Below are 25,891 nucleotides of genomic sequence, written 5' to 3' on the forward strand. Positions count from 1 at the left end.
AATGTGTTTCTGTACTAAGCCCATGAACACACACACAAAAAAAACACGTGAAAAAATGGGGATGCACAAGCTTCAGCAGGATATTGTTTCTGCAGGCCGTGCCTACCCATGAGAGGGATGAGTGTGGAACCAGAAATCAGAAGGATTTTCTCAGAAGGGTCAATCTCTGAATACAACATTCTTTTCAATTAGGGCGTATTTTGGCCTTTCAACACTAGATTTTTTTTCACATGGTTGATGCCTCAGTGACATTTAAGAGAATCAGTCATTCACATGTGCACATAATCATATTGCAGTTGTTCATACTAGTGATTTTTATTTTGTGCAGTCTAGAAAACATCCTGAAGCCTCTGAATTTAAGTATCAATCTTGCACTTTTAAGACAAACTATTTCCTCATCGTTGTTGTATGCACTGGTGAGAATAATAGCTTTTAAAGATGCAATATAAATACCATGATTATCATTATTGCTGTTATTCTTAACTAAATGATTTTTGTCAATAAATTGTCAAGTATCAGTTTACGTTTTATCTTCAATTCAGCTCAATGCTTTTTGTCATTTGCCCATCAGAAACGCATGTTTCCTCTGTATAATGAAATACTTTCAGTGCTAACAATGCCAGTAAAATAGCAAGTCAAATAAAACTATTCAATAAGTAATCAAAGTAGTGCAATAATGGGCGAAAGGAACAAGTACAAAGAGTAATAAACAGCATGGACAGAGCATGATCTATGAAATAACACAAACAAAAGGTGGTCACGTTGTTTTTGTTCTAAAAAATTACAATGAAATGACAACAAAACCACATGCATTTGATGACTTGTGTACCATCACACAGTATTTTTAGATTTTCACTGATTTATTTTCTGCATTTATTTTGCTTTTACATACTTACATTGCACTTTGTTCTGATTATTGTCATTTCAGCTTTTTGATTGCAGTTTTTGTCAAATTACTGTAAACTTCACACCACCCGGCCTGTATAAATAAAAACAGCAGTAGTGTAAAGTATTTTTACATTGCATAAATAAGGGATCTCTTATTTGGGATCAATTTAGTTGATTGCTCTAATTCTGTCTCAAATTAGGATGCAAATGGTAGCAATCTACTGATCAGGCAGGTTTGTACTTGCGCAATCTATTGATCTTGCACATTTTGTTAATTTGTTGTAGTAACATTAGTGGTATTGCCTGTCTCGATGGGCTGATACCGTCCAGTCAGTCAGACCTGCGTGTGTGAATAAACTCCGTGACTTCTGCATGTGATTGTGGTGTTTTTGTTCACCGAGGCTGAATTAATGACGGAAGAAGAGGCGAGTCCCCGGCTCTCCCTCTCTACTGGAAGGAGCTGCGGTCACGTGACTGCTGACGTCAGCGTGGAAATGGCAGCTTCCTGCTTTGTAAATTAACACAAGGTCCACGGCTGGTGCATTAAAGTAGCTCCCACTTTTAACACGGGAATCAGTCTCCGGGACCATCCAGCGGGTGTGTATTCACTATTTTGTTTGTGTGTGTGTGTGTGTTTGTTTGTTTGTTTTCCTTGTGTGCGGTCTCCAGCCTGAAGCAGAGGCTGTTTGTGGAGCTAACGGAACACGCAGCAGGTAAGATGTTGAGTGTGTTTAAATGAGCGGAGCGGGTGGTTTTCTCTCGCCTCCGTCCCCGGCGCGTGTCCGTTGTGAGAGCGTGAAGACAGCTGTTCACACTGAGCCGTGGAGGTGGGCTATGAGCTGCCAGTTTTACACGCGCCGTGCTACCACACCCACTTCTGAATGCACGTTTATCATTGTGTGTGTTATGGCTGGCCTGGTCAGAAAAGTGATGCCCGATCAGGCCAAAGGAGACTCCAGCTCTCTTCACCACAACGCCCGTGGGATGGCTTTATCTACATTCACATTATCAAACATTACTTTAATTGTGGCTATTGTGCTAGCTGGTCTGGACTGATACTGAAAGCAACAGATTCGTCTAAAGCCAACTTGTAAACAACAATCGCATGCGGCGCTTCCAGCCAATAGGAGCGCTCGTCGTTGTGGAATACTGCAATGTGATTGGTCGGTTTGTCGTTGTTTTTTACACCGAGGTATACCGCTACACACCATGATAAACCAGAGTACACAGTTTATAGGAAACGCTTTTGTAATATCCAAAAATAATATTATTTGAAATATATCAGCTGAAAAGGATGACTTTCTTACAATTTCAGAAAATATTCAATATGGGAGATATGATACTGAGTATTTAGTCTCCAGAAGCACAACAATGAATGAAAACTGTGACCCAGTCAGTCATATAAATAAGGAGTAAGAAAAAAATCACACTTTTATTACAAATAAATTACCATTATGCGATCATCATGTTATTTTTTTGTTTTTTAAATGCAGTTATGTTTCTTTAGCGCCAATACAACACAGTCATCTCACAGCACTTTTACCAGCTCAGGGAGCTACAGTGGTGACCCCTCAGGAGTGACCTTTGACCCGTGAGCTTCCATTCCCAAGTCCGCCTCCCTAATCTCTGCACCAACACCGCACCAAGCTTTGCAGAAATGTAGAATTTTAGGATAATTGGTGACTCCAAAATGTCCATAGTCATTACTGTCTGTGTCTACACTGTGATGAAGTGGTGACCTGCCCAGGCTCCTTTGCCCTGTAAACACAAATTCAATGAAACATTATCAATGTTGGGTATAAAATGCTGCGTGACGTCTGCAAGATTAAGACACAACAACATCAACAATTCTACCAGTATGGTTTGTTTCAGTTTCTTCATGCTCTTCATGAATCCTGTTCTATGTGATTACTTTTGAGTGTGTATCCAACCAGTCCAGCACCTCTTCTAATATTTAACCCTGATTGCTGCGACACTTGCTTGATCAGCAGGTTAAAGTTACAGGTGTGGACTGTGACTTTGAGCTCCACGTTACTGTTCAGGTAGACTGCAGTCTTTCACTGTCCCACTCCAGTCATCTGAAAACAGCATGGCTGCTCAAAAGTCAGGTAATTCATTGATCTCGAGTCGAAGCTTTCTAAACAAATGGATTAAAACACATCTCAGTGCGTTCTGGTTGAATGGGTTGACCGGCAGTGTTTGAGCTCAGTTGAATTGTTGGGGTTTCCTCTGTGAAAGCGTCGTGAGATATCTGTGTTGTATTTGGTGCTGTAGAGCTGGTATGAGGATATAAAGCTTTGTTCATCTTTGTTTTCAAAGCTTTTTTTTTTTTTTTTTTTTACCTGTCTGGCTGCTGTTGTGTGCCTGACAGATTTGCTCTTCCAAGAGGAGCTTATAAGTAATATAAGTATTTGTTTTCAAAGCTAATCCATGACAGTGTATGTTCCATCTGTCAGAAGCATTTACTTTCAACTTTGAAGTTTCTTTTTCCTTGCATTTCATAACATACTGATTGGAAGGTTGAACATGTGAAAAGTGTTCTTTGTAAGATCCCAGTGTGAATGCACTTGTTTTTGATATTTCCGTCATTTTATTTTCCATGTAGACACAAGCATGTCTCCAAAGATCACAGGAGAGCTGCTCAGGCAGCTTCGCCAGGCCATGAGAAACTGTAAATACTTCTCTGAGCCTATTCAAGCCTACATTGTCCCGTCTGGAGACGCACACCAGGTGAGTCAGATCATGAATGCCCACACTTATATACATTATCTATTTTCAATATGTTCAAATCAATGCATTTAATCCAGCAAAAAATTAATTTACAATCCTACAAAAATGCAGCAGCTACACCTGCTCTTGTTTGTCTTCATTAATTTCTGATCGTCTTGTTTGACCTTTGCAATTAACTGCAGTCCTTGGCCTGTTTCTCCTCCCTTTTTCCTCTCAATGAACAAGACACGATGTCAGAAGAGCAGCAAGGGTGGCATTTAACGTGTCTGACGGGCTGATGGCACTTGATGCTGATTGTTAATGAAGCTCTCTCACTCTCTCTGTCTCGTGCCTGTCTTTTTCAGAGCGAGTACATCGCCCCGTGTGACTGCAGGCGGGAATTCATCTGTGGATTCAATGGCTCTGCTGGTATGTGCTGTGTGAAAGTGACTTTGCAGTTCAGACTCAGCGGTGTGTCCAGTTTTACTTCTGTTGATTTGCTCGGAGCGCGTTGCTTTATTCAGAAGAGGAGATAACATGACATTACATAACATGTGTTGAAAGGGGTGTGGTCCAAGCAGGGCAACCTACTTTTATAACAAATCTTTGTGGCAGACTGAGCCTCCCACGCTGACCTCAGAACAGTTTGAAATTACAGAGGGAGACCTCTTTCTTTACACGCTGGCTCTTTTAATTCCACAAGGATCAACTGTGTTGCTTCTTTTGGGTGAATTTTTTTAGAACTCCTTCTGTTTAGCTACATTTTGTGTCTGTATATTCTCTGCACATTTAGGAAATAAAGCATAGTCTACACACACTGCTCTTTTTTAGGAAACGTTTTATCTGAATCACTGGAGTTTGAACTTTTGAGTTTGAGTTCAAACAAAAAAATCTAGAGTTCAAAGAACTGATCAAGTCCATTCCGTAGTAGTCAAAAATAAATTATATTCATACACAGCAACTCCACCTCCTCATCATCTTGCACATCTGTGAATTTGCTGAGTGATCCTCGCAGCCTGTGATGGAGTAGATGCTGAATGCTGGAGATGAGTATCAGTTCACTCACAGGTGACTGTGTTGATATTAATCAGTTAGCATTCAGTGTTGAAAACAGAGATTTATACATTTATACCCAGCAGGAGTTTATCAGGTCATTTTTTTTTCAACGGAGCAAAAAGAACTTCAGCTTTCAAAGCTGCTTTGTTGAGTGTGTGTGTCTGTGTCTGTGTGTGTCATGCAGGTACCGCCATCATCACAGAGCAGCACGCCGCGATGTGGACCGATGGCCGGTATTTCCTCCAGGCCAGCCAGCAGATGGACAACAACTGGTCCCTGATGAAGATGGGTAATGTCTGGCACGATGTTTCAGTTTCTTCATGGCGGTGTGGCTGTAGTTTTTTCCCAGTCCCAAAATAAGTGTAGTTAATGGTCAGAAACATTTAGTTTTATGCCAGGATAACAGTCATAAGAAGAAGTTAAATCTGGATGTTGTCAAAGCCTCACACTGTGTGTTTTTTTCTTACTATGTCTATAATGACAGGACTGAAGGAGACGCCCTCTCAGGAGGACTGGCTGATTAGTGTCCTGCCTGAGAACTCCAGGGTGGGAGTGGATCCCTGGATCATTGCTGCTGGTAAATTTTCGGCACCAGAAACCTTGACTTGTCGCTTGCAGTGCAGCGACTCAGCTGCAGCAGATTTACCAGGAAGACTGTAAATAAAGTAGCATTGTTGTGTCTTTTTCTCTTTTGAAATGGACAAGTTGTCCAACTTTAATATTTCAATTCTTCTAAAACACAGAAAAAAGAAGAAGCTGTCTGCTTTCTTTTCATTTCAGACCAGTGGAAGAATATGTCCAAGGCCCTGACCAGTGCCGGTCACTCACTGGTGGCGCTGCAGGACAATCTGATCGACGTTGTCTGGACCGATCGCCCAGAAAGACCCAGTACACTACTGCGCACCTTGGGCTTAGAGTACACTGGCGAGTGCCCTCAATATTAAAATCTTTTAGTAGTAAAAGCTGATCAAGCTTCATGCTGGTAGAAATTTTGTAATAATTAAAAAAAAAAAAAATCAAATTTGTCATTTGCATATTGAGACTGTTTATCTATTGTGTCACGGTACGTTGTGCTACAAGATTTAAAGCCCTCGTTTGGCTTGTTTGATCCTTTCGGTTTCTGTTTTTTAATAATTTGGAGACAAAGGTTTCATTTTACTGAAACCAGTCCTGCCATGTTATTTCTGCCTGCAGGTGTTTCCTGGCACGACAAGATCACTGCGCTGCGAGCCAAGATGACTGAGAGGAAAGTCACCTGGTTTGTTGCAACAGCGCTGGACGAGATCGCGTGTACGTTCATTTCCTTCAGAATCAAATCTTCCCCAGTCGTGACTGTTCGGTATTGAAACACTAAAACCACTTCCCGAGGGGTTCGATCTGCCCCTAGAGATGAGCGCAGCCTCTTAAGTCCCTGTTTATAGTGAAAACAGTATATTTTTGTTGCATTTTGGCTGCTTTGAGTGTTTGTTGTTGAAACGCTGCCAGTCTCCGTCTCCACTTCAACATGGAAAATGCAACTTTTGTGGAACTTTTCGTGAAGTTTGTTTTTTTTTTTTTCTGTGAATAGAATGATAACAATAAGAATGACGTATTCCAGAGTTCTGCTTGTGCCGCTCACATTTAGAACACCGTCACCTGATAAGCGGAGATCATGTGTTTTCAACATACACCACCACTTCGTGGCCTGGAACGCAACTCCAGCATTTTTAACATTTCTCACTTTATCGTGTACACAGCGATCATTATCTAAATGTTCATGAACTTGTTCATGATGTTCTCATGTGTGTGTGGCCCCTGAACGTGAACTATTGTAGGAGAAAAATGTTCAGGAAAAGAAGCACAGTCTACCGTTTAACTCGAGTTATTTGTTTTTGATCCAATAACATTTCAATCATGCACCTCTAACATATACCTACTAAGCATAAAAACCCAAGATACAGCTGCCTTTTCTCGTTGACATTGACCCATGATATAAGAAGATGTGTTGTGTTTGGTTCATCGATCTCTTGGTTGTGAGTGAGGATGTCTCAGGTTCAAGTTTCATTCAAACTCAGGAGCTCTCAGACTGAAACACCTTGATGACTGAATCTTTGTTGGTTCTTTTGCTTCTTTACTTAGTTTGAGCAGCTTTAGTTTATCTTTCCGAATGGACACAAAGAAAATACAACCAGCAGTAGCGTCGCTGTTGCATAAGACTGTCTTGATACACGATCACGATCCAAGGACCCGGGGATACACAGGTGTCCCTTGAGATGCCTGTTTGAGCACCTCACTCGCCCCTCCTGATGAGCTCTTGTCTCTGATTGTTCAGTCTGAGAGTTTGTGTTAATTGAAGTAATCTCATTCTGATTACCATCAGGAAGCATTCATAGGAATCAATGAGGAGATCACGCTTGCAGGGGATTCACTCAGACATCCACCAAGGATGACTTACAGTTTGTCCATTTTGCTTTCATCGTAGGCACGGTGAACGTAAACATCGGAATAAAATGAAAAGAAATACTCTAATTTGATAGGAGAATGTTTTACTGGAAATGATTTATTAATTAAGTAAAGTTGTGTTTGTTTTTAATTCTCAGGGCTTTTTAACCTCCGTGGTGCGGATATCGAGTACAACCCAGTTTTCTTTGCCTATACCATCGTGGGGATGAACACAATAAGGTAAAACTGTACAGTACAGTGCATCGGCAGGCTGCATCGGCAGAAAGTATTTAGTCAGAGAACTGATTTGTTGGAAATTTATATGCACAATAATTTCACAGTAATAATTTGCAGTAGTGCCAAAAAAGATCAGAAGGTCATTTTTCCCTCATAACCCCTCCATCCCCACCTGCAGGCTGTTTGTGGACCTGAAGCGTCTGTGTGACCCGGCACTGAGGCAACACCTGCAGCTGGACTCCCCCAGCAAGCCCGAGCTGAGCGTGCAGACGTTCCCGTACGAGTCAGTGTACACCGAGCTGCAGGCCATCTGCGCCGCGCTCGGCCCCAAAGACAAAGTGTGGATCTGTGACAAGGCCAGTTGTGCCCTCACACAGGTCATCCCCAAGGTGAGGGCACGCATCCCATTGTGACGGCGCTCTGCTTTACAGCGATGAAAAGCTTTTCTTCTTGCTTCTTCGTGCCTGTAAATTAATATAAGTGGTGATTTTCTAAAGCAGTCTTATTGGCATTATTATTAACTCTCACTAAACCACTAAAAAAAAAAAAAAAAGCTAATTTTTATAGAAAATGAATCAACTTGACTTTTCCAAGTGATTATAAAATGCTCATTGTGAACTATTCAAGTAATTTGAATTTTCTTTTGGCACACGCTCAAAAAGAAGTTTTAAAAATCATGCATTTTTTGATGTCCAAGCTTCATTTGAGAGCTGTGGTTTAATTTTTTTTCAGTAAATATTTGAGTGAGGACAGAAATAGTCATTCAAATGAACAAAATGAAAAGAGAAAAGTCACGTTTTCATGCCATGTATTTAAAAATTAAGAGTTGTTCATTTGAAAAAAAGGTTACAAAAAGTCTCAAATGAAAAGATTAATGAATATAATATTTGACAGCTTGATTTATAAGTTTGCATCTTATGCACACAGGATCATGAATGTCATTCTTCTATAATTAAATCCTAACATAATTACTGTAATTTCTGTATTTCATGTTGAAGAAAAAAAATGTTTGTGTGTGTTTGGCCTAATAATGTGATTTGTTTACTTCAAAATGTGTCATTCGTAGGTTTAAAAACATGACAAGAGCCTCTCTGAACAGATGATACCAGAAGACTAATTTGTCCTTGTTCCTGACAGCTTGTGTTTGATGTAGGAATCTATTCTACCCAAGATAAATTCTCAGACGCTGTGGTGTCGTGATCGTTTGTAGACAGAAAATTTAAAAGAGCGTACCGTAAATACCTTTGTCTCACCTGCTTAAAGTACTAAAACGCAGCGGCGTGCGGCGGCGTGTTTGCTTTGGCAGCTGAAACCTTAACGTGCCTCATTAGACCAAAGGGATTTGTGTCTTTGAATAGAGTCTTTCTCTTTGTAAACCCAACATAACCAGCTATTCACCCTGACAATAACGAGCCTGAGAGGCTTTATGATGATCCGCATTAATTCAGTTTTCTGTTTTTCTGTCTGGTTTTACGTGTAGTTTTAGCTTAGCTAAGTTTGTGATGCACAGCCTCTCTCTGACTGTTTATATTGATAAAAAAGCTGCTGAAGCAGGCGTTTTGTTAGAGAACGGCTTTTATATCTGTCAATCTGTGTGCCTAATGGGTCACCTTTGTTGTATTTTAATGTCCTTTTATCATTGCATCAGTGACTACTATGAAATATTTTGGCATTTATTCATTTTTTGTCTGTGAAAGTTGCTCTGTTATTAAAATCTCCTCATGAATAAATCCATTATTTCTGACCGTGTAAACGCTCGCAGGTCCACAGGACTCCAATCCCCTACACCCCGCTCTGCCTCGCCAAGGCCGTGAAGAACGCCACCGAGATTCAAGGCATGAAAATGGCCCATGTAAGAAACGCTGATCCTTAAAACCCGATGTGTTTATTGGCTCAGAAACTCAATGCTCCTTTTACCAACATCACAGGCCTGATCATCTGTGTTTTTACCAACAGATCAAGGATGCAGTCGCTCTCTGTCAGCTCTTCGCTTGGTTGGAAAAGGAGGTTTGTTTAGATGGGAATGTTTGATGAGCCTCCTTTCAGACTTAAAGTATAAAATAAGTATTTATAAGTGATCAATGAAAATCTACCTAACTCCTCTCTTCCTTTAGTTTGTACGTTTTATTTATAGGGGCATAATAATGACCATTTTCCTGGTACTTTATCTTCCTAGTGATTCAGTATTTTTAGATTTTTGATGGAAAATCAAGCAAAACCACAACAAAATGATTTTGCGTGGCGAACCTGTGTGACCTGATGCAGTTCTCCTGTAAAAATTCCATCGGGGTGTGTCAGTGGTTTTATAACACCGGGTGACAATGCTCTCTGGTTATTGTTTATAGATACCAAAAGGTACGGTGACCGAGATCTCAGCGGCTGATAAAGCTGAAGAATTTCGCAGGTGTGTCTTTTTTTTTTTTCTTCCTCATGTTTGTATTAACCGTTGTGTTTTGTTTTTTTTTTTTATTTGGTTCACAAGCTCATCCAGTTTAACTTCATGTCAGCTCTCATGCTGGAGCGATGTTGGTTTAATCCCTCCTCTGGAGTTATACCCCCCTCTGCTGGACATGAAGCAGCCTCAACAGTTTTGTTTAAATTTACAAACTGAACCCGTTTTGAATTGAAAGACGAATTTACAAATGATACACATTCTCTTGTGTCTCACTGATTTGATGTTTTGTCTTTTTTTTTTTTTTTTTTTTTTTTTTTTCCAGTCAACAGAAAGACTTTGTTGGTCTCAGTTTCCCCACAATCTCTAGTGTCGGTCCGAACGGAGCGATCATACATTACAGGTCAGTCATCTGACAGACCTCAGCTGAACCATGCTTGAGCTTTCTAATCTTCAGCTGTATTCAGACCAGCTTGTGTCTTCGCCTTGCAGACCACTGCCTGAAACAAACAGAAACCTCACCATGAATGAAGTTTACCTGATCGACTCTGGAGCGCAGTACATGTGAGTCATTTCAGCTGACTGCTGAGAGCAGATTTCTGCTGTTCGTATTGAACTTGTTCTTATAACCTGTGTGTGTGTGGCAGTGATGGAACGACAGACGTCACACGCACCATGCACTTTGGGACGCCATCTGCTTTTGAGAAGGTACGTCAGCAGAATTACGTATTCACCAGTATAGTAAGTTCAAACTAAAAACTCATTTTAGTTCACTGCAATGTTGAGCTAAGTAGAGCATGCACAGGAAGAACATGCAAACTCAAAACACCCATGATATTCCCAGATTGCCATCTGCTGGTTGGCTCTGGGACTCTGGGACTCACCTCTGTTCTAACTTAAAGTCTCGGTTTTCAAAGTAAAAGCATTAAAGCAGTTTGAGCTTTTTCTGTTTTTGACAGTTATGAAGGTCAATATCTGCCTTCAGACTGTAATCGGAACTAGCCATGGCCCTAAACTGACGCTCACACAGGTGAAACAAAACAATAGTAACACATCACCAGGAGCACATTTGTATCTATAAACGAGACAGAAGAGTCACAGTGGCAGATTTCTTTTTCCATTGTTGTGCAACACAAGCAGAGAGTTCTAGGTGAAGTTCACTGAGGCAACTGTGGCAAGAGGAATATTGTGAGGACGGTCACTCCACAGAGACGCAGACCGCATATGATTTGTGTTGTAAATGTTTCAAAAGAAAAACGTTTTAAATGTATCTTATTTAGAGCCGTGTACAGAGTGACCCTCGTCTAAGTGGAATCAGTTGAATTTCACGTGACTGGTGGCTGTGAATGTTATGTAATAGGTAGTATATATTGATACTGAATTTAACTCATCTTAATGTGTTTTTGTGGGGTTTTCTGTGTTTGTCTCGCCTCAGGAATGCTTTACCTACGTACTGAAGGGACACATAGCAGTCAGCGCAGCCATTTTCCCCAACGGAACAAAAGGTGTGGTGATGAAGACGGCTGAATGGATTTATAGTTCCTGTTTTTCCTGAGAATCTGACAGACGAGGTTCAAAGAAAGGAGGCTTTGATTGAACTCGTCCCGATGACAGAGAACTTCCCCTTCAGTCACATTTGTCTCTTTAAGGCTGATCTGTTTTCTGATTCCTAAATCAACCCAAAAGAAATCATCTCTGAAAAATCTGAATTACCGTAATAGAGAAAAACTTTTTCTTACCTCACGTTTATGCTTATTTTAACGTCATCCAGAGAGCTTCTGGAAAGCGTTCAATCTATTAAAGATTATCTTTATAGTCTTTTTTCTTTTTAAACAGGCCACCTGCTGGATTCGTTTGCCCGCGCGGCGCTGTGGGAGTCTGGGCTGGACTACCTCCACGGTACGGGACACGGAGTGGGCTGCTTCCTCAACGTCCACGAGGGGCCCTGCGGCATCAGCTACAAGACCTTCGCCGACGAGCCCCTGGAGGCCGGGATGATCGTCAGTGACGGTACGGCGAGGGGAGTGTTACCAGTGCAGGACATGACGGAGAACATAAAGATGAGCAAATGCATGCAAGCTGCTAAAGGAAAGTAGTTTTTACCTTTTGGTTCATTAAACTCTCCTTTTTGTGTTCCTGTGTCTCTTTTTTTTTTTTTTTTTTTTTTAAAGAACCTGGGTATTATGAAGATGGATCTTTTGGCATTCGAATTGAAAACGTGGTTCTTGTCGTACCAGCGAAGCCCAAAGTGAGTATCAGTGCAGTGAGTGAAATGTTGAAAAGGTTTCCTCGACCCATGGATCAGTAATATTAGCAGGTGGCGCTGCGCTTCGGGACGTAAGCTGCTCTCAGATTTAAACCGAGTCCTGGGATCACGCTCACATTAGCGCTGTCAGTTTTTCAGCCGTCGTTCAGTTTCTTCTCTCTGTCTGTTCAGTACAACTACAGGAACAGAGGCAGCCTGACGTTCGAGCCTCTGACTCTGGTTCCCATCCAAGTGAAGATGATAAACACTGAGCTGCTCACCGAGAAGGAGGTGAGGACGATCCAGCAAGGTTTATCATTTTTAAATAAACACGAGTTCACGCCTGACATGTTTCATTCATCTAAAACACTTAATTAAAACAACTACTTTGCCTTCTGGAGAAACAATAACAAGCTTTATTGACATATTGCGTGCAGCTATTCGTGTCGTACACACAGCGTCTTTGTGTCCTCGCGCTTGCTGAGCCTGTTTTGTGCGTTCCCGCAGCGGGACTGGGTGAACGAGTACCACAGGAAGTGCCGGGAGGTGGTTGGAGCGGAGCTGGAGCGGCAGGGGAGGAAGGCGGCGATGGAGTGGCTGATCAGGGAGACGCAGCCCATCGTCTGAGCAGCAAACGCCTCGTTTTCACAGGGAGTGTTGTTGATTGCTCTGCAGTGATAATCGCCATCGTCATCTTGCCTCATCTTTTTCTGTGTCTCACACTCGGCTTTTTTTGTAAAAGATACATCACATCAGCAGTTTTAATAAAGGTCACGGGAATCAGGAACCGTCCTCCTTTGTCTTTACTGATGGTCTCTAAACAGTCTGCTAGCAAATAGTTCTGTCATCATTCTGAGTTTAGTAAATCCATCTGTGAGGTTTTTCAAGTTGTTTGACACTTTTTGAGTTCAGCTTTTAAGATGGGATGATAGCAAAGACGCAATATTTTGGATACGGAGTCAGTCTGTCGGTTATTTGTAGCATTTTGTTACCCAGATTTCCTTTAAACAAACATTTCAGTCTGGTTTTTGCCTTTATTCCTTCAGAGAGACGCTGTGGACACTTTCACTGATCTTGCAGTGAAGACGGGAGGACACTTCCACCACACCCACTGGTAGATTTTCAGATCTGCTTGAGACTCCAGGAAGCATGTTATGGTTTTCTTTGACAGCTGGAGCAGTCTATGAAACTTTCCCACATGGGTCCAGGACCCCAGATTAGGAAACGCTGAAGTTATGCTGGACTCTCTTGATTGATCCCAAGACATTCAATTAATTAAAAAAAATTTTTTTGTGTCTTTACTGAGAAGTTCAAGAAGTCGACTTTAATATTTCAAGTTAAAACATAATTCCACGTGTAAATAGGACGTTCACTACAAAAAAAGAGACTTCATAAAGTGTTTTTCAGATGGTTTGGCCCAAACAGAAAAACGTACACACTCATCAAACAGACTTAACTGTGTTAAAACGGCAGTCAGTGATTCATAAATATACAGGCGTTCAAACTTTTTACACTTTCCATACTTGAATGTCTATAACTAACCTCCTCCTCTAAAGCTGCATGTAAAATATGGGGGGCTCCAGGATGACGCCGCTGTCGGGGTCATTGGCGTACTCTTCGAAGGTCAGAGGCACCGACGGCGACTCCTGCGCCTTCTGCCTGGCCTTCAGGCCTCGCTCCTCCTCCTCGTCCTCCTGCAGTCCCACCGGCAGCGGGTTGCTGTAGATGTAGTAGATCCTGGAGTTGTCCTTTGCTCCGTCTGGTTTTCTAAAGAAAGCCAGAGGGTTGATGAAGCTGGTGGACCTCTTCACCGCTCTGACCGCCACCGGGTCCTCCGGCTCGGCGCCAGTCACTGCACTCTCGTACACATGAGCTCGCTTGGACTGCCTGGTGAAAGAAAGCAGCAGAATTTACATTAGTGGCTTTTGGTTTGACCCGGCATACCACAGACCTCTGTTACATTTAACTGCATGCTTAAAAATAACCAAGAAAAAGAACAGGCTGAAGCCATCCTGGAAATTCTATGGAATAAACAAAAACAACTAAAGAATTTTAAAAAGGTTTCTGAAGAACCAGGCAATTACAAATCATCCTCTTCTCATCAGTCTGAACTGCAACAATTCTGTATTTTGCAGCTTTCCCGAGAGTTAACTGCCAGGTCTGCATTTAAGTTCATCATTGAGAGGTCAGCTGAAAGTACAGAAACAGTTGTTGTAGTTTTTCTCATTTTGTGTGATTCAGTAACTCTTTTAAATTGTCTCTTAAAAACCCTCTGAACTTAAAAACTCTTGAAGGCTTTAATTTTGAACCTGATATAATATTTAAAGTGGTTTTTAAATGCACAATATCTAAACATTTTAATATATGGAGCCATCTGAATAATGGATTTGTATAATTAAGTAACTAGGATTGTTTATTTAATCCATGATTTTCATACACATTTTCCCAAATCTCAGCCCACTGGGACTGAAGGTGAAAAATAAACAAGATTTTCCTTCTTAACAGAAGCTCAGTTTTATATAGAATAGATATTTTTTTATCACTTTAATATTAATATATATTAATATGTGGCTTCCAACAAGGGTTTTTCATCTCCAATTACTCCTAAAGATTTAGTTTCATATACTGTTTTGATTTTAGTTTTAAGTCATCTTTAAATTTTTTAGATTTATCCAACCATTTTTTCAGCACATCCAACTCTATTTCTAGTTTGTTCAGATCATTTCCTGAGCAAAATAGATTTGTGTCGCCATGAAATGCAACAACCTTTAATGTCCATACACTGTAAAGATATTTTAATAAATTATGAATACTTTTGGTCCCAAAATAGAACTTCGTGGAATACTATGAGTTACTTTTTTCCAGTGTGTTTCCTCAGTGTCATTAAATGCAACAAACTGGTCACTTCAGAGAAAATGGGGCTTCACTAATGTGAAGGCTCGTGCTGTGTGGTGCTCACCTGGTGCGGCTGTAGCAGACGGTGATGCAGTACAGAGCAGTGACGGTGAGGATGCATGAGGCCAGGGCGATGATCACAATGTTAAACACTTTGAACTCTGGATGACGGGGAGCACAGAGGAAAACACGACAAGTGAGAGCATCTGAAGTGAAATGTCCTTTTGTTAAAAGAAGGGGAAAAAAAAAGTTACGAACAGTTTTCACTCACCGAACAGGGCTCGGTCTGTCTCCTCGTCGTGCAGTCCCAGAACTGCGCTGCCATTCAGAGCCGGGTCTTGTTGGCCTCCACTCATGTTGCTGCCATTGGCATCCACAGCAGAGACTCCAGGCTGAGCTCCGAGCCGCCTCTCGCTGGGCTCAGGAGAAACAATGTGGCTCAAACAGCTTGACTCAGTCGCCGTGGAGACACTCCTCTCTTTTGTCGGCCCCTTATATTGAGTTGGATGCCCCCTCCGCCGCCTCTCTGCTACTCCCCTTGTTTACTGCTCATTATTCTGTTCAGCTTCGAGGGAATGCTGAGAGGGAGAGAGAGAGAGGCTGCGCCTTTTATACTGTCTGTGATAAACTGTTTCCAGCTTCCAAACTAATTCAAACGCAATGTAATGTTATATAATTTTGGAGGCAACAACAAAGCAAATGAAGTAGCTATAACTTTGGGTGGATACAAACAGAAAACGTTAAATTATCTGACGTTGCAAGAACAGAAGTAGTTCAAGGGTAGTTATAGGGAGTGTTTGTGACACTGCTGACCCTGAAGGGGAGTCGTTCTGGACCTGCTGATACCCGACAAGCAACTTGTAATGCTTTCTCTTAAATGCAGCCTATATTTAGTTGACTGTGACGTTAAGTTGGATAAAGCAGTATAGAACATGGGTGTTGGTTGCGTAATCCCTGTCATAGTTGACTTCACTCTTTTCTCCTGACCTTTTCTCTGTTCTTGCCACACATGGACAGTCGCCACTTTAATGCGCTACTGAGAAACATCCATGCACAACTTTCAGTTGAAAGAAGGTTTAGGGCTTTTAATTTTCACTTCATGACAACAATAATAAAAACTTTCACTGTAGAATCAGAAAATGTTTGCAATCAAAACATATTTTTCCCGTTCTTGATTTCTTTTGCAAATTTTTCACATTTAAGTGCTTCATATTATCAAACAAATTTTACTTGTAGGAAAAGAAAAGTCATTCTGGGTCTTTCTGAGTGGAGTTTGCATGTTCTTCCTGTGTGTGCAGGTTTCCTTCCGGGTTCCCTGGTTTCCTCCTGCAGTTCAGAAACATGCATGTGAGGATAATGGTGACCCTAAATTGCCCCCTAGGTGTGAATGTGTGTGTGTGTGTGTGTGTTTGTCTCTTTGTGTTTGCTCTGTGATGGACAGATGGGAGAAAAAAAAAAACATCCATCCAAACCTACCTGCCCCTATGAGGGAAAGCGGAACCCGCTTAACCAACTAACCGGTTGTGCAGTGAAGTGTTGAGATTAAGTTGATGCTTTAAGTCACTGAAATTCTTCACCAGGATTTAAGAGATACTTTGATCCACCCTTGTTTTATTCGGCCACACGGGAGCACTTTCACCTGTTTGAGAATCTCATTTGGTCCTACAGCTGGATTATAACTAGGTCACTCACAAACGTACTTTTTTTATATATATATCCAGTCAGAGGTGTATTTGCTGGTGTTTAGAATAATGTCCTGTTGCTGGACATTCTTCTTCAGGGATTCTTCTCTTCTAGTCATGAGGCAGACCATCACATTCCCATCGCCATGTTTGAGCACTGCTTTAATGTTCTCTTTATGAAATGTTGTATTAGTTCAATGCCAGATGCAACAAGACATACAACTTCAATTCGGAGTCCTGTGTTGACCCTGTCTCCTCTGTGTCGTCCACAAACCTTCCTTCTGGGCTGTAGCACCAAGAAGCAGAACCCACAGGATTTAGGCTAACATGAAAAGGTAAAGGAGGAAATCAGACTCTAAACCTGGGTCTGTGTCTTCCACACAAAACTAAATATTTTCCCTCATCAGCCCACAGAAGACTTTTCCTGAAGTCATCAAGCCACTTTTTGGCAGATATGAGAGGAGTCTCACTGTTCTTCTGGGTCAGCCGTGGTTTTCGTCTTGGAAATCTCCCACAGATGCAGTTTTTGTTCAGTTTCTTTCTTTTTGATTATGAAGACGGACTTTAACTGAGTCAGGGGAGGCCTGCAGTTCTTCACATGTTGATGCACTTCTGGAGTAGTTTTGTCAGAACGACCCCTACAGGAAAGATTAACTGTTTCTCCAAGTTTTCTTCATTTGTGGATGAGGCCAAAGCCCTTTGAAACTGCTTAATAACCCTTTGCCAAAGACTTTTTTCCTTCTTGGATTTCTGTAGATCATGGCATGATGTATTGCTTTTGAGATCTTTCAGTTTTGTTGGACAGGTTCAATCTTGGAGGTTGTTTGCGTCAACAGGTCTGGCTGTTATCATGCCTGAGTGTATCTGATCTGTAACTGATTCAAAAATGCACCCAACATTTAATTCATGATTTAACAAGAGGAGAATTACTTTATCACATAGGTGCAGATAGACTTATAAAGTGTTTTTTTTATTATTATCATACATTATTAACTATTTTTTAAGGCACACCACTGCATGTTTTCTTTGCTGTAGCTATTTTTTCACTGGGCTTTCTTTAGTCTCCTCTCCACCTGCAGTCTGTGCTGGTTAACAGAAGTACAGTGCACCAAATCAGCCAAATTAGACAACCGGCAGCAGCTCTCCACAAAGTGTGGGGACCCACGGACGAGTGAGTCCAAAGAGCTGTGAGAGCCGAAGCCGGCGAGAAAAAAAAGCAACAAAAGATCCTCTTTTCATTCTTCCTTCTTTTTATGCTTCACTCCACTACGCGGCACCATGGGAGATATTATGCAATTAGTCGAGCATCTGATTAAAAGGGCTTTTGTTTCTGTGTTAGACAAGATGAGCCGCCACACACAGCGCCTTGCATCTGTGAGACTCTCGGTGACCTTCAAGAAAACCTGCGTTTGTGCAATCATTTTCAGACATGTGATAGTTAGCAGGATGATAAAATAATGATTAAGCTCCAAGGATTACCAAAGCCTATTAAATGTAAATGTGATGAACACATAACTGTAGGATCAGTGACTGCAGGGCCGAGCATGAAGCCGGAGTCAATCTTCTGTGTAGCTTCGAAGCAGCAGCTTGGTATTGTTGATGGATCTCCACAGCTGGTAACAATCATTTACATCATTAGGACGTCAGGCGCTGAACCAAACTTCATCATTTGGTGTGAGATAAAGTGAGCAGCGTGTGAGGTGAGAGGTAATTTGGTTAGTTTTCACTTTAGGTGCGTAAGAGTTGGCACCTCAGCGTTATTTAGGTTTCAACATACATTTATTTGATGCGTCTTTCCTGTTGGGTGGTGAAATAACTTTAATAACTGTGTGAGACCTCATCCCACCCTGCAATTAAAATGATTCAGCAGGAGAAAAACAGCAGGCCAGAAAACTCAGGAAGCAGCAGCATGTGTGTGTCCTCCAAGACATACATTTGCTGTTATATGCTATTTTCCCCCCTTTGGAATTAGTTCTCATTTAAAAAAAAAAAAAAAAAAGTGTAGTAACTTTGACAGACAGCAACTACACGAACCTGAAGGGAAATTAGCATAAGATGTCACTGAGTTTTGTAACAGCTTCCAGTGATTAGCTCATTTCGCAAACATTTTAAAATGCACAAGGGTGTTTTCAGTTGTCTAAAAAAAACCCACCATCTCCTCCAGAAGTGGGCCCAGTGTTAAACATCCTCAGAAACCTGCCATTTAGTTAACTTCAGCCCCTATAGATAATACTGCAGAGTTTTTTTAAATGAAACATCTCAGTGAATCCAGCCTGAGACTAAAACCTGATCATCCTGCAGCCTAATACCCTCCACTAGGTGGCACCCCTCACCTGCAGATCTGCCACTCAGTCCACACTCAGCATCACTCAGTGAGAGGCTTCACTGCAGCTCATCAGTTTGGTGTTGACTGGCAGCTTTGAAACCAGTTGAGGAAAAACAAAGCCAGACTTGGTTTCACTGTTTAGGAAACACACGCTGACTTATCTGTTTATTCGCCTCAAAGACGTCTGTAAAATCTGCTCAAATGTCACAGCTGACCTGGTTCTCAGTGCAGATGTGCTGTTTTGATTCCCGGGGCTTGTGGGTGGCATTACGCTGCTGGAGTTTATTTCAGCAGGCCGGTGTGCGGAAACCGTCTCTGCCTAACTGATACACCCAGGAATAAAATATTAACACTGCGGTGGGAGCCACTGCTGAGACCGTGGTGGGGAGAGCAAATACAATAGCAACTTCTAGTGCTTTAGTTAATGTTATTTTTCATTCCTGTGGTCAGTCGGTTTGTTAGGGAAGTGTTTATTGACTGAAAAGTGCTCAGTCACCAAGTGATGGTTTATCTGAAGTGTGTGGCTTTAGAGTAATCATCACTTTGCAACGCCAAAGGCTTATTTTTGTTGATGCAGGTTCAGAGATGTAGATGATATCTTCAATACAGACTGTTCTCAGTTCGACTAAAGTGGCGATAAATGACGAAGGTGAAATCCCCTTATCTAGACCTACATCCACGGTCACATGATGTGAAAATAACACAAATATTAAAATTCAATCAAAGAACGAACGGCCCTGAAGCAGAACGTGTCGTCAAAGTTACCTGGATCAGAAGCAAGCAAATGGAAATCTATCAGTCATAGTCGATTTGCAATCATGAAAACTGAAAACACAAACACTGACAGTAACCAGCAGAAAACTTCAGAGACACCAAAAACTGGCTCTGCTAACTCACTTTGAAAACAGATCTTTAAAATATGCAGACATGTTTGAAATGTTTCATATTGTTGCAGAAGGATGTGCTAATCTCATGACCTTTGCCACGTCTGGCAGACGGAAAGTGTCCGTTTGCAAGGAGGAGGACAGAAACGAAGCACTAAGTCGGCGAAGTGACTGCTTCAGGAGACAAGATGGGAACAATATTTAACGTCATGGACATTTTCACAACTTATCCACATCCAGCACCTCACTTATCAGTGTGGGATCCTGCTCACATCAGTTTTCCTCTCTCTCACACACACACTTATCACGCAGTACCTACGTCTGGAAGCCTCTTTACCAGCTGCTCACCGGAGGGAATTTAAGATAAGTGATTCACTGGAGCACTTTTCTCACCTCTTTATATTTACACTCTATTTGGACTTAAATTTAATTTCTTTTCAAATGTTTGGCATTGGCTATATAAATAAGTGATACCGCACAGTGGCCTTGGCTTCAAGGTGCAGTAATTTAAACTCTGGGCTCACTACAAGAATGCTTTTACAGAGTGGATCCACAGAGGGGGGGCATGTTATCTACAAGAGCTTCTCAATCGAAGCTTTCACTTTATACTTTCTCCTCACTCATAAAATGCGAAACTCAATCATTCAACTCTCCTGCCGTCTTCTCCAAACTCTCCTCTCTCTCCCTCGGAGTGGCCAGGGAATTCCTGACCATCCTTCATCGCCCAGCCTCACCCGACCTCCTCTCCTCGCCCGCCTGCCCCCCCCCCCCCCCCCTCGCTGTGTTTATACAGAGGCTGGTGGGGAATTAGCGTTCTGGCGTGATCCATTTGTTGTGATGTGGTTCAGCGGGAAGGTCCCGCCTTGATTTATTACACTTGTCAGCTAAACTTGTGGAGGTAAATTTTAATACACGACGGCTGGGCGGCATATGTTGGTTCACATTTCTGATTCCGTCAGCGATCAGTGGTACCGAGTGCGTGTGTGTGTGTGTGTGTGTGTGTGTGTGTGTATCTGTCTGTCTGTTTCTCTGGATAGTTAGCTATCCTGATTTGGATGAATGACAAAGTAACACTTACAATAAAGTGCACAATGTGAATATTAGGTCAATAAAATAAATGTAAGTGTAAACTACAGATGTTTTTGCTGCCTCCCTCCCTGCCAGTGGGAGTAATTACGCAAACCCTGGAAGCAGGAGTTCATGAAGCAGGTTTCTTCACTGCAACCTGTCCAATCACTCCTGCTGCAGCCCTTAAATAGCGAAGAAATCGTTCGTGTTGTCGCAGCGCTGGTGTAACTAATTACGTGTTTTCACAAGTCATTTGATCAATTCGGTTTGACATCTGGAAAGATGAGAACTTCCACAAAGCTCGCAGCAGCAAAGTCTTGCCAGCAGAAGTCTCTGGTGTGGACGATCTGCCTATAGAGCTAGTATGCAGGAATATGAGAGCAGTGTTTTCTGAACTGCAGAAAGTGTTTCAGGGGGAATTCACTGCCTGGATTAGTTTTTCGAGCTGTCGTCCCACAGCGAGAATGCTCCCGGTTCAAACCTGCGTAGCTCACTTAACTGTTCTGTGTGGAGTTTGCATGTTCTTCCGGTCTCTGTGAAAGCCCAGCGAGGACGTGACCACTGGTGTGGATCTGTGTACGTGCACTTCGCCCCCCAGGACCCTGACTTGGACAAAACAGGTCTGAGATCAGAAGATGGACGATGTATGAATCTGCCTCTTCCATGCAGAGAGATGAATAGAGACAAAGGCTCTGATGGTGAAATGCATGGAAAAGATGTTTAATAATAACCTTTTTATTCTCTACTGAAAGAGCCAATGTGATCACATAGATAAGTGAAAACATCTGGGTGAAGCTTTCTTTTCAGTTTTTCTTTTAGCTCAGTGTTTTGATTTTACGTACAATTAATGTTCCCCGTTCCTCTCGTTAATTTCCTGTTCTGACAAACATCCCACTAAATTCAACAAAACACATCTTCATAGGAGGTATTTTAATTAGCGCTGTTAGTTTTTGCCTTGAGAGAAAAGATGGCAGATAATACATTGTTTTCAGTACTTTGCGCTATTGAGACAAACTGGCAAACCCCACGATGAGGACAGGCGTTCAGTTCACACATGGGATCATTTAAAACGGTCTTGTAGTTATATTTCTCTGCAGGTACAGAGGAGCAGCTTCCTCGTGGTATTTGAGCTGTTTCCAGGCATGTTCTGGGAAGCAAGCTAGTATTTTGCAAAATACCAAATAGGAAAATGTTGACCCACAAAATTAAATCCCAATAAGAGGACCTTCAACCTACCAGCTTCCTTTCCCCTCTGTCACATGTCACTGACCAAGCTCCCAGCATTACGGTGCTGGGCAGCTCTTCCTCCATGCCTCATTGATCTCTCTCATTCAAGCTCTGTGCTCGTCTGGCGAGACACCAAAAGCCTGCGGCATCTCTGAGGATATCCAGATCTGATCCTTTGCTTGCCAGTAGTAAATACCATTTGGCACGTTGGCCCTGGAAGCTGTGTGTGGGAACTGCAACACACTCCATGTTGGTTTTTCAGATCTTCGAAGAAGCTCATTGTCTGGATTCACGTAAGCCTGTGACGGCCATTACTGAGGGGTTGTTGGGGGAGGCTGAGTGTTAAGAAATTGAAGGGATTTGAAATTGTGGGATTGGAAATTTCTCAAAATGTAGGTTTTAGAGTGAATATTAGGCAAAGGTAAAAACAAGGTCACCTTTTGTTTCACTTATTCCAGGGACAGTGAGCAGGAACTATGAATCTTTGAACTGATGGGGAGAAAATTAGATAGGTGCAAAATGTTCAGGAGCTTGTAAATATCAGTGCAGCTTTCTACATCAGGATCGCAGATTGGTTGTGAAGGTTTAACAGGCAATTTCACTATGAGTTTATCAAGACTGCATCTGAAAACAAATAGAAATCCCACATCTTTCACATTAAGACTTTCCTGAATAGAGTTTGCATTTTCCCTTTCCTAAAAAAAAAATCTAAATTCAGTAGTTGTCAGGTTTGAGCAGAGCTAAGTCTCTCTACATGATTTTATTGTCATAATCCTTCCATTGAATTATGCCACTTTTATACCTTTAATTTGTTATTTTGACATAATTCGTTTAAAAAGAACTAAAGTTGTCATGATATCAGACAGCCTGCTTGTCATGTGGCGTCATGAATGAATGAAAGAAAGATTGATTCTCATCAGCCTTTGCAACAGTAGTATTTTCTCAGTTTGACGAAGGTTAAAGGTGAAGAAGTGACTGATTAGTGGGGAGGCTGTATTCAAACTATTTGAACTGAACCTTTAATAAAATCTGATTTCGGCTGGTTTTACACTCACACACTGACAATGACTTAATATGACAATTCTGTATATTCATCTTTAATACAATATAACCGAGGTCATGAAACTTTACGAAAAAGGACTTGTCTAAAAGCAAAAGAACTGCTGCTTTTATTTTTGCATGTGTGAAATTCTTTATCAATTCCTATTATTGCACTTAAAAAAGACAAAAAAGTTTTGTAAAGCCAAAAAGTCAAAAAGAGATGAACAAATTAATAATATTTCTAAATAGATCTGAGCCAAAAAAAAAGAAGAAGGTGACAGTTTAAGGAGTTTATCTGAAAGCATTCAGTGGTGTTGTGTGGTCTTTTCTGACTCCCTCATGCGACACACACACACACACACACACACACACACACACTACGTGGTTCAGATTATTGTAGTGAACTTGGTAACCACATCGTTCGTGTGTGTGTGTGTGTGTGTGTGTGTGTGTGTGTGTGTGTGTGTGTGTGTGTGTAGACTGCGGGGTGCCAACCAGTGGCTTCTGTTATCTGAACAAAGCCCTTCAAACGTCTATTTGTCTTGGTATGTGTGACAAACCAGAAAGGGGAGGATCGCTCAACAGCTCCTTCAAAACAAACCTCATCTGCCGGAGCTGCTGTTGACCAGAAGCAGTGTGGGGCCAAAGAGGCGATCCCCAGAGAGGAGACAAACATTTAACAACCGATATGCTCATGTCAGAATCAATTCCTAATAAGATGCCGATTCAGAAACTCACAAAGGATGTAAACCCTTCCGTCCCAGTAGTACCTGTGTTTTCGTACATCTCGTATCTCCGCACTCATCTCCATTCATCCTCTCCATTCACATCATTCACTTCTAGTAAATTTGTCACCTCCCTCTGTGCAGCGTCAACCTCTGTCCACCATCTGCCTCGAACACGTCTGAATTAACCTCTGCATGCGATAACACGGCTACTATCTGCAATCCATCAGGCAGACCCGGGCGATCCATTCTCAGTGGCTCCCAGATGAGATAAGGAACGTTTGGGAGAGCAGCACTGGGAAATGTACGGGGACGGCGTCACTTCAGGAGGCTACAAACATTAGTGTGGATTCTATTTAGATTAATGAACCTGAAATTATTGAACTCAAGAAAGATAAATGAGATGTGATGTTCGCAGCTGACCTTTCAGTAACTTGTTTAGTGTCCAAGAAAGAAAATAGGTTTCCTGTCAAAATCAATAAGATATGACCAGAGACCTTTACAAGCCGCAGCTGTTCAACAAATTCAGCAATATGTTTTAAACCAACAGAGCACAAACACTTGCCGATGCAAAAACATCAGTTCCACATATGCAGCTTTTCCAGAGTCGTTTCCAACACAAGGAGGGTGGAGCACAACACACCTGAGCTTCAGTCTCTGCTCTCGCTCCCTGTGTGTCAAAGGATCAGCTTCTAGATCTTTTATCAAGCTTTGACTGGTCTCAAGTGTAAATACATCTCAGATTTACTTACAGAATACGAAACATCCAGAACGCTGAGGTCCTCGAGCTTTCAACTCCTCACCTGTGGAACAAACTGACTGAACACCTGAGGACTGCTGACACACTCACCTCCTTTAACTCAGGACTTAAAACATTATCATTTACCCAGACTTTCAAATAAACAATACATTTTACTTATTTCGTGAAGTAGTTCTCAGTCAAGTTTTCAATTGTTGTCCTTTTTACACTTTTTTTGCCTTTTTAATGCATTTCCTTATAAAGCACTATGAATTGTATCATATCTGAACTGTGCTGCATAAATTAATTCACTTTGCCTTACTGCAGCTTATTTGGAGTACATTCTCTTCATTTATCTCCAACATTCTCCTGATTGTCGTGGAAATAAAGAATAGGTTAGCCGTAGCGCCTACTAACAAGCAGTGTGTGTTTTAGATGTCTGTTGTGTGAAAGTTCTTGTTGGCAGAATGCAGGTGGAACTTTTCACAGGTGTATTAGATGCATGTGACTTTTGCTTATTGAAATAGTAATTTAATCATATTGTTTATCTAATTGCAAATAATCATTTGAAAAATTGCTGAAAAATAGATGTTCTATAGTTTTTTTTAAATCACTGTGATTATATTGGATTTAATTTGCAACATAACTTGAAAAGTAACTACAGCTTTATTTTCTCCTTCAAACTTTGCTCATATTTGAGTGTCTTTAGATATAACTGGGCTACCAGCACTGTGTGCTGAATTGTTGAATTCGTGATGTTCAGTCAAAGTTAATCAGCGGCTGTTGAATTTATGAGACAATGACAACAAATCGCAGAAAGAAATACGTGAGGAAAAGTATGTAGATAACTGCAAATGGTGGAAGAGAGCTGCTCTTTGGAAAACAGTGAAAATGACACCGAGACTTCAGTTCTGCTTTCATACAAAAAAAAAAAAAGCATTTTGACTTCAGCAGCAGCTTCACCATTTTCTCTTTATTTACCTGGGAGCCACTGAGAGAAGTAACAGAGTCATTTTACTTTCAAACATGTTTTTTTTTTCCAATTTGATTCACCGTAATAGTTATGATTTATTCCAAACATAGCTTGTACCAGGCTTGTGATTATATAATCACTGCACATTACAAGCAAGCATCGAGCTCTTCGAACAGCCGGACGGCTGTAATGGCAAACAGTGACCAAACTGCAGCTCGGACCACCTACGACTCTGAGACCAAAGAAAAATGTTACCATCCTGTTACTGAAATTGCTTTAATAATTCTTTTTCTGTCTAACACTTACACTCGTTCACTTCAGTTCAGGACTCTTCTTAATGTATTGTGACGGTTTGGTAAATCGCCGTTTTCACAGCCTGTCCA

At 41.4% G+C, this 25,891-nt stretch overlaps 1 protein-coding gene across 1 annotated transcript; it reads left to right on the top strand.

Annotated features, from left to right (window-relative positions):
• The first annotated feature begins 1,330 nt into the window (after positions 1-1,330).
• Positions 1,331-12,689, top strand: xpnpep1 (X-prolyl aminopeptidase (aminopeptidase P) 1, soluble). Its single transcript, XM_030093326.1, has 20 exons — positions 1,331-1,485; positions 3,494-3,618; positions 3,963-4,026; positions 4,838-4,942; positions 5,138-5,230; positions 5,434-5,577; positions 5,848-5,943; positions 7,233-7,314; positions 7,490-7,700; positions 9,074-9,163; positions 9,268-9,318; positions 9,657-9,715; positions 10,029-10,106; positions 10,196-10,267; positions 10,351-10,411; positions 11,139-11,208; positions 11,540-11,713; positions 11,875-11,951; positions 12,141-12,239; positions 12,456-12,689. Exons 2-20 carry the CDS (start codon positions 3,502-3,504, stop codon positions 12,573-12,575), a joined length of 1,863 nt encoding a protein of 620 aa, XP_029949186.1. The 5' UTR covers positions 1,331-1,485; positions 3,494-3,501; the 3' UTR covers positions 12,576-12,689.
• Positions 12,690-25,891: the final 13,202 nt, after the last annotated feature.

This window comes from Salarias fasciatus, chromosome 6 (assembly GCF_902148845.1).
Source record: "Salarias fasciatus chromosome 6, fSalaFa1.1, whole genome shotgun sequence".
In the NCBI taxonomy this organism is placed as follows: Eukaryota; Metazoa; Chordata; class Actinopteri; order Blenniiformes; family Blenniidae; genus Salarias; species Salarias fasciatus.

What these genes read in the sequence shown, in the direction of transcription:
- xpnpep1 (XM_030093326.1), top strand. Translation starts at nt 3,502, where the DNA reads ATGTCTCCAAAGATCACAGGAGAGCTGCTCAGGCAGCTTCGCCAGGCC. An exon ending in GGAGCGATCATACATTACAG is followed by an intron (nt 10,107 to 10,195) that starts GTCAGTCATCTG and finishes TTCGCCTTGCAG; the next exon opens with ACCACTGCCTGAAACAAACA. An exon ending in TCGTACCAGCGAAGCCCAAA is followed by an intron (nt 11,952 to 12,140) that starts GTGAGTATCAGT and finishes CTGTCTGTTCAG; the next exon opens with TACAACTACAGGAACAGAGG.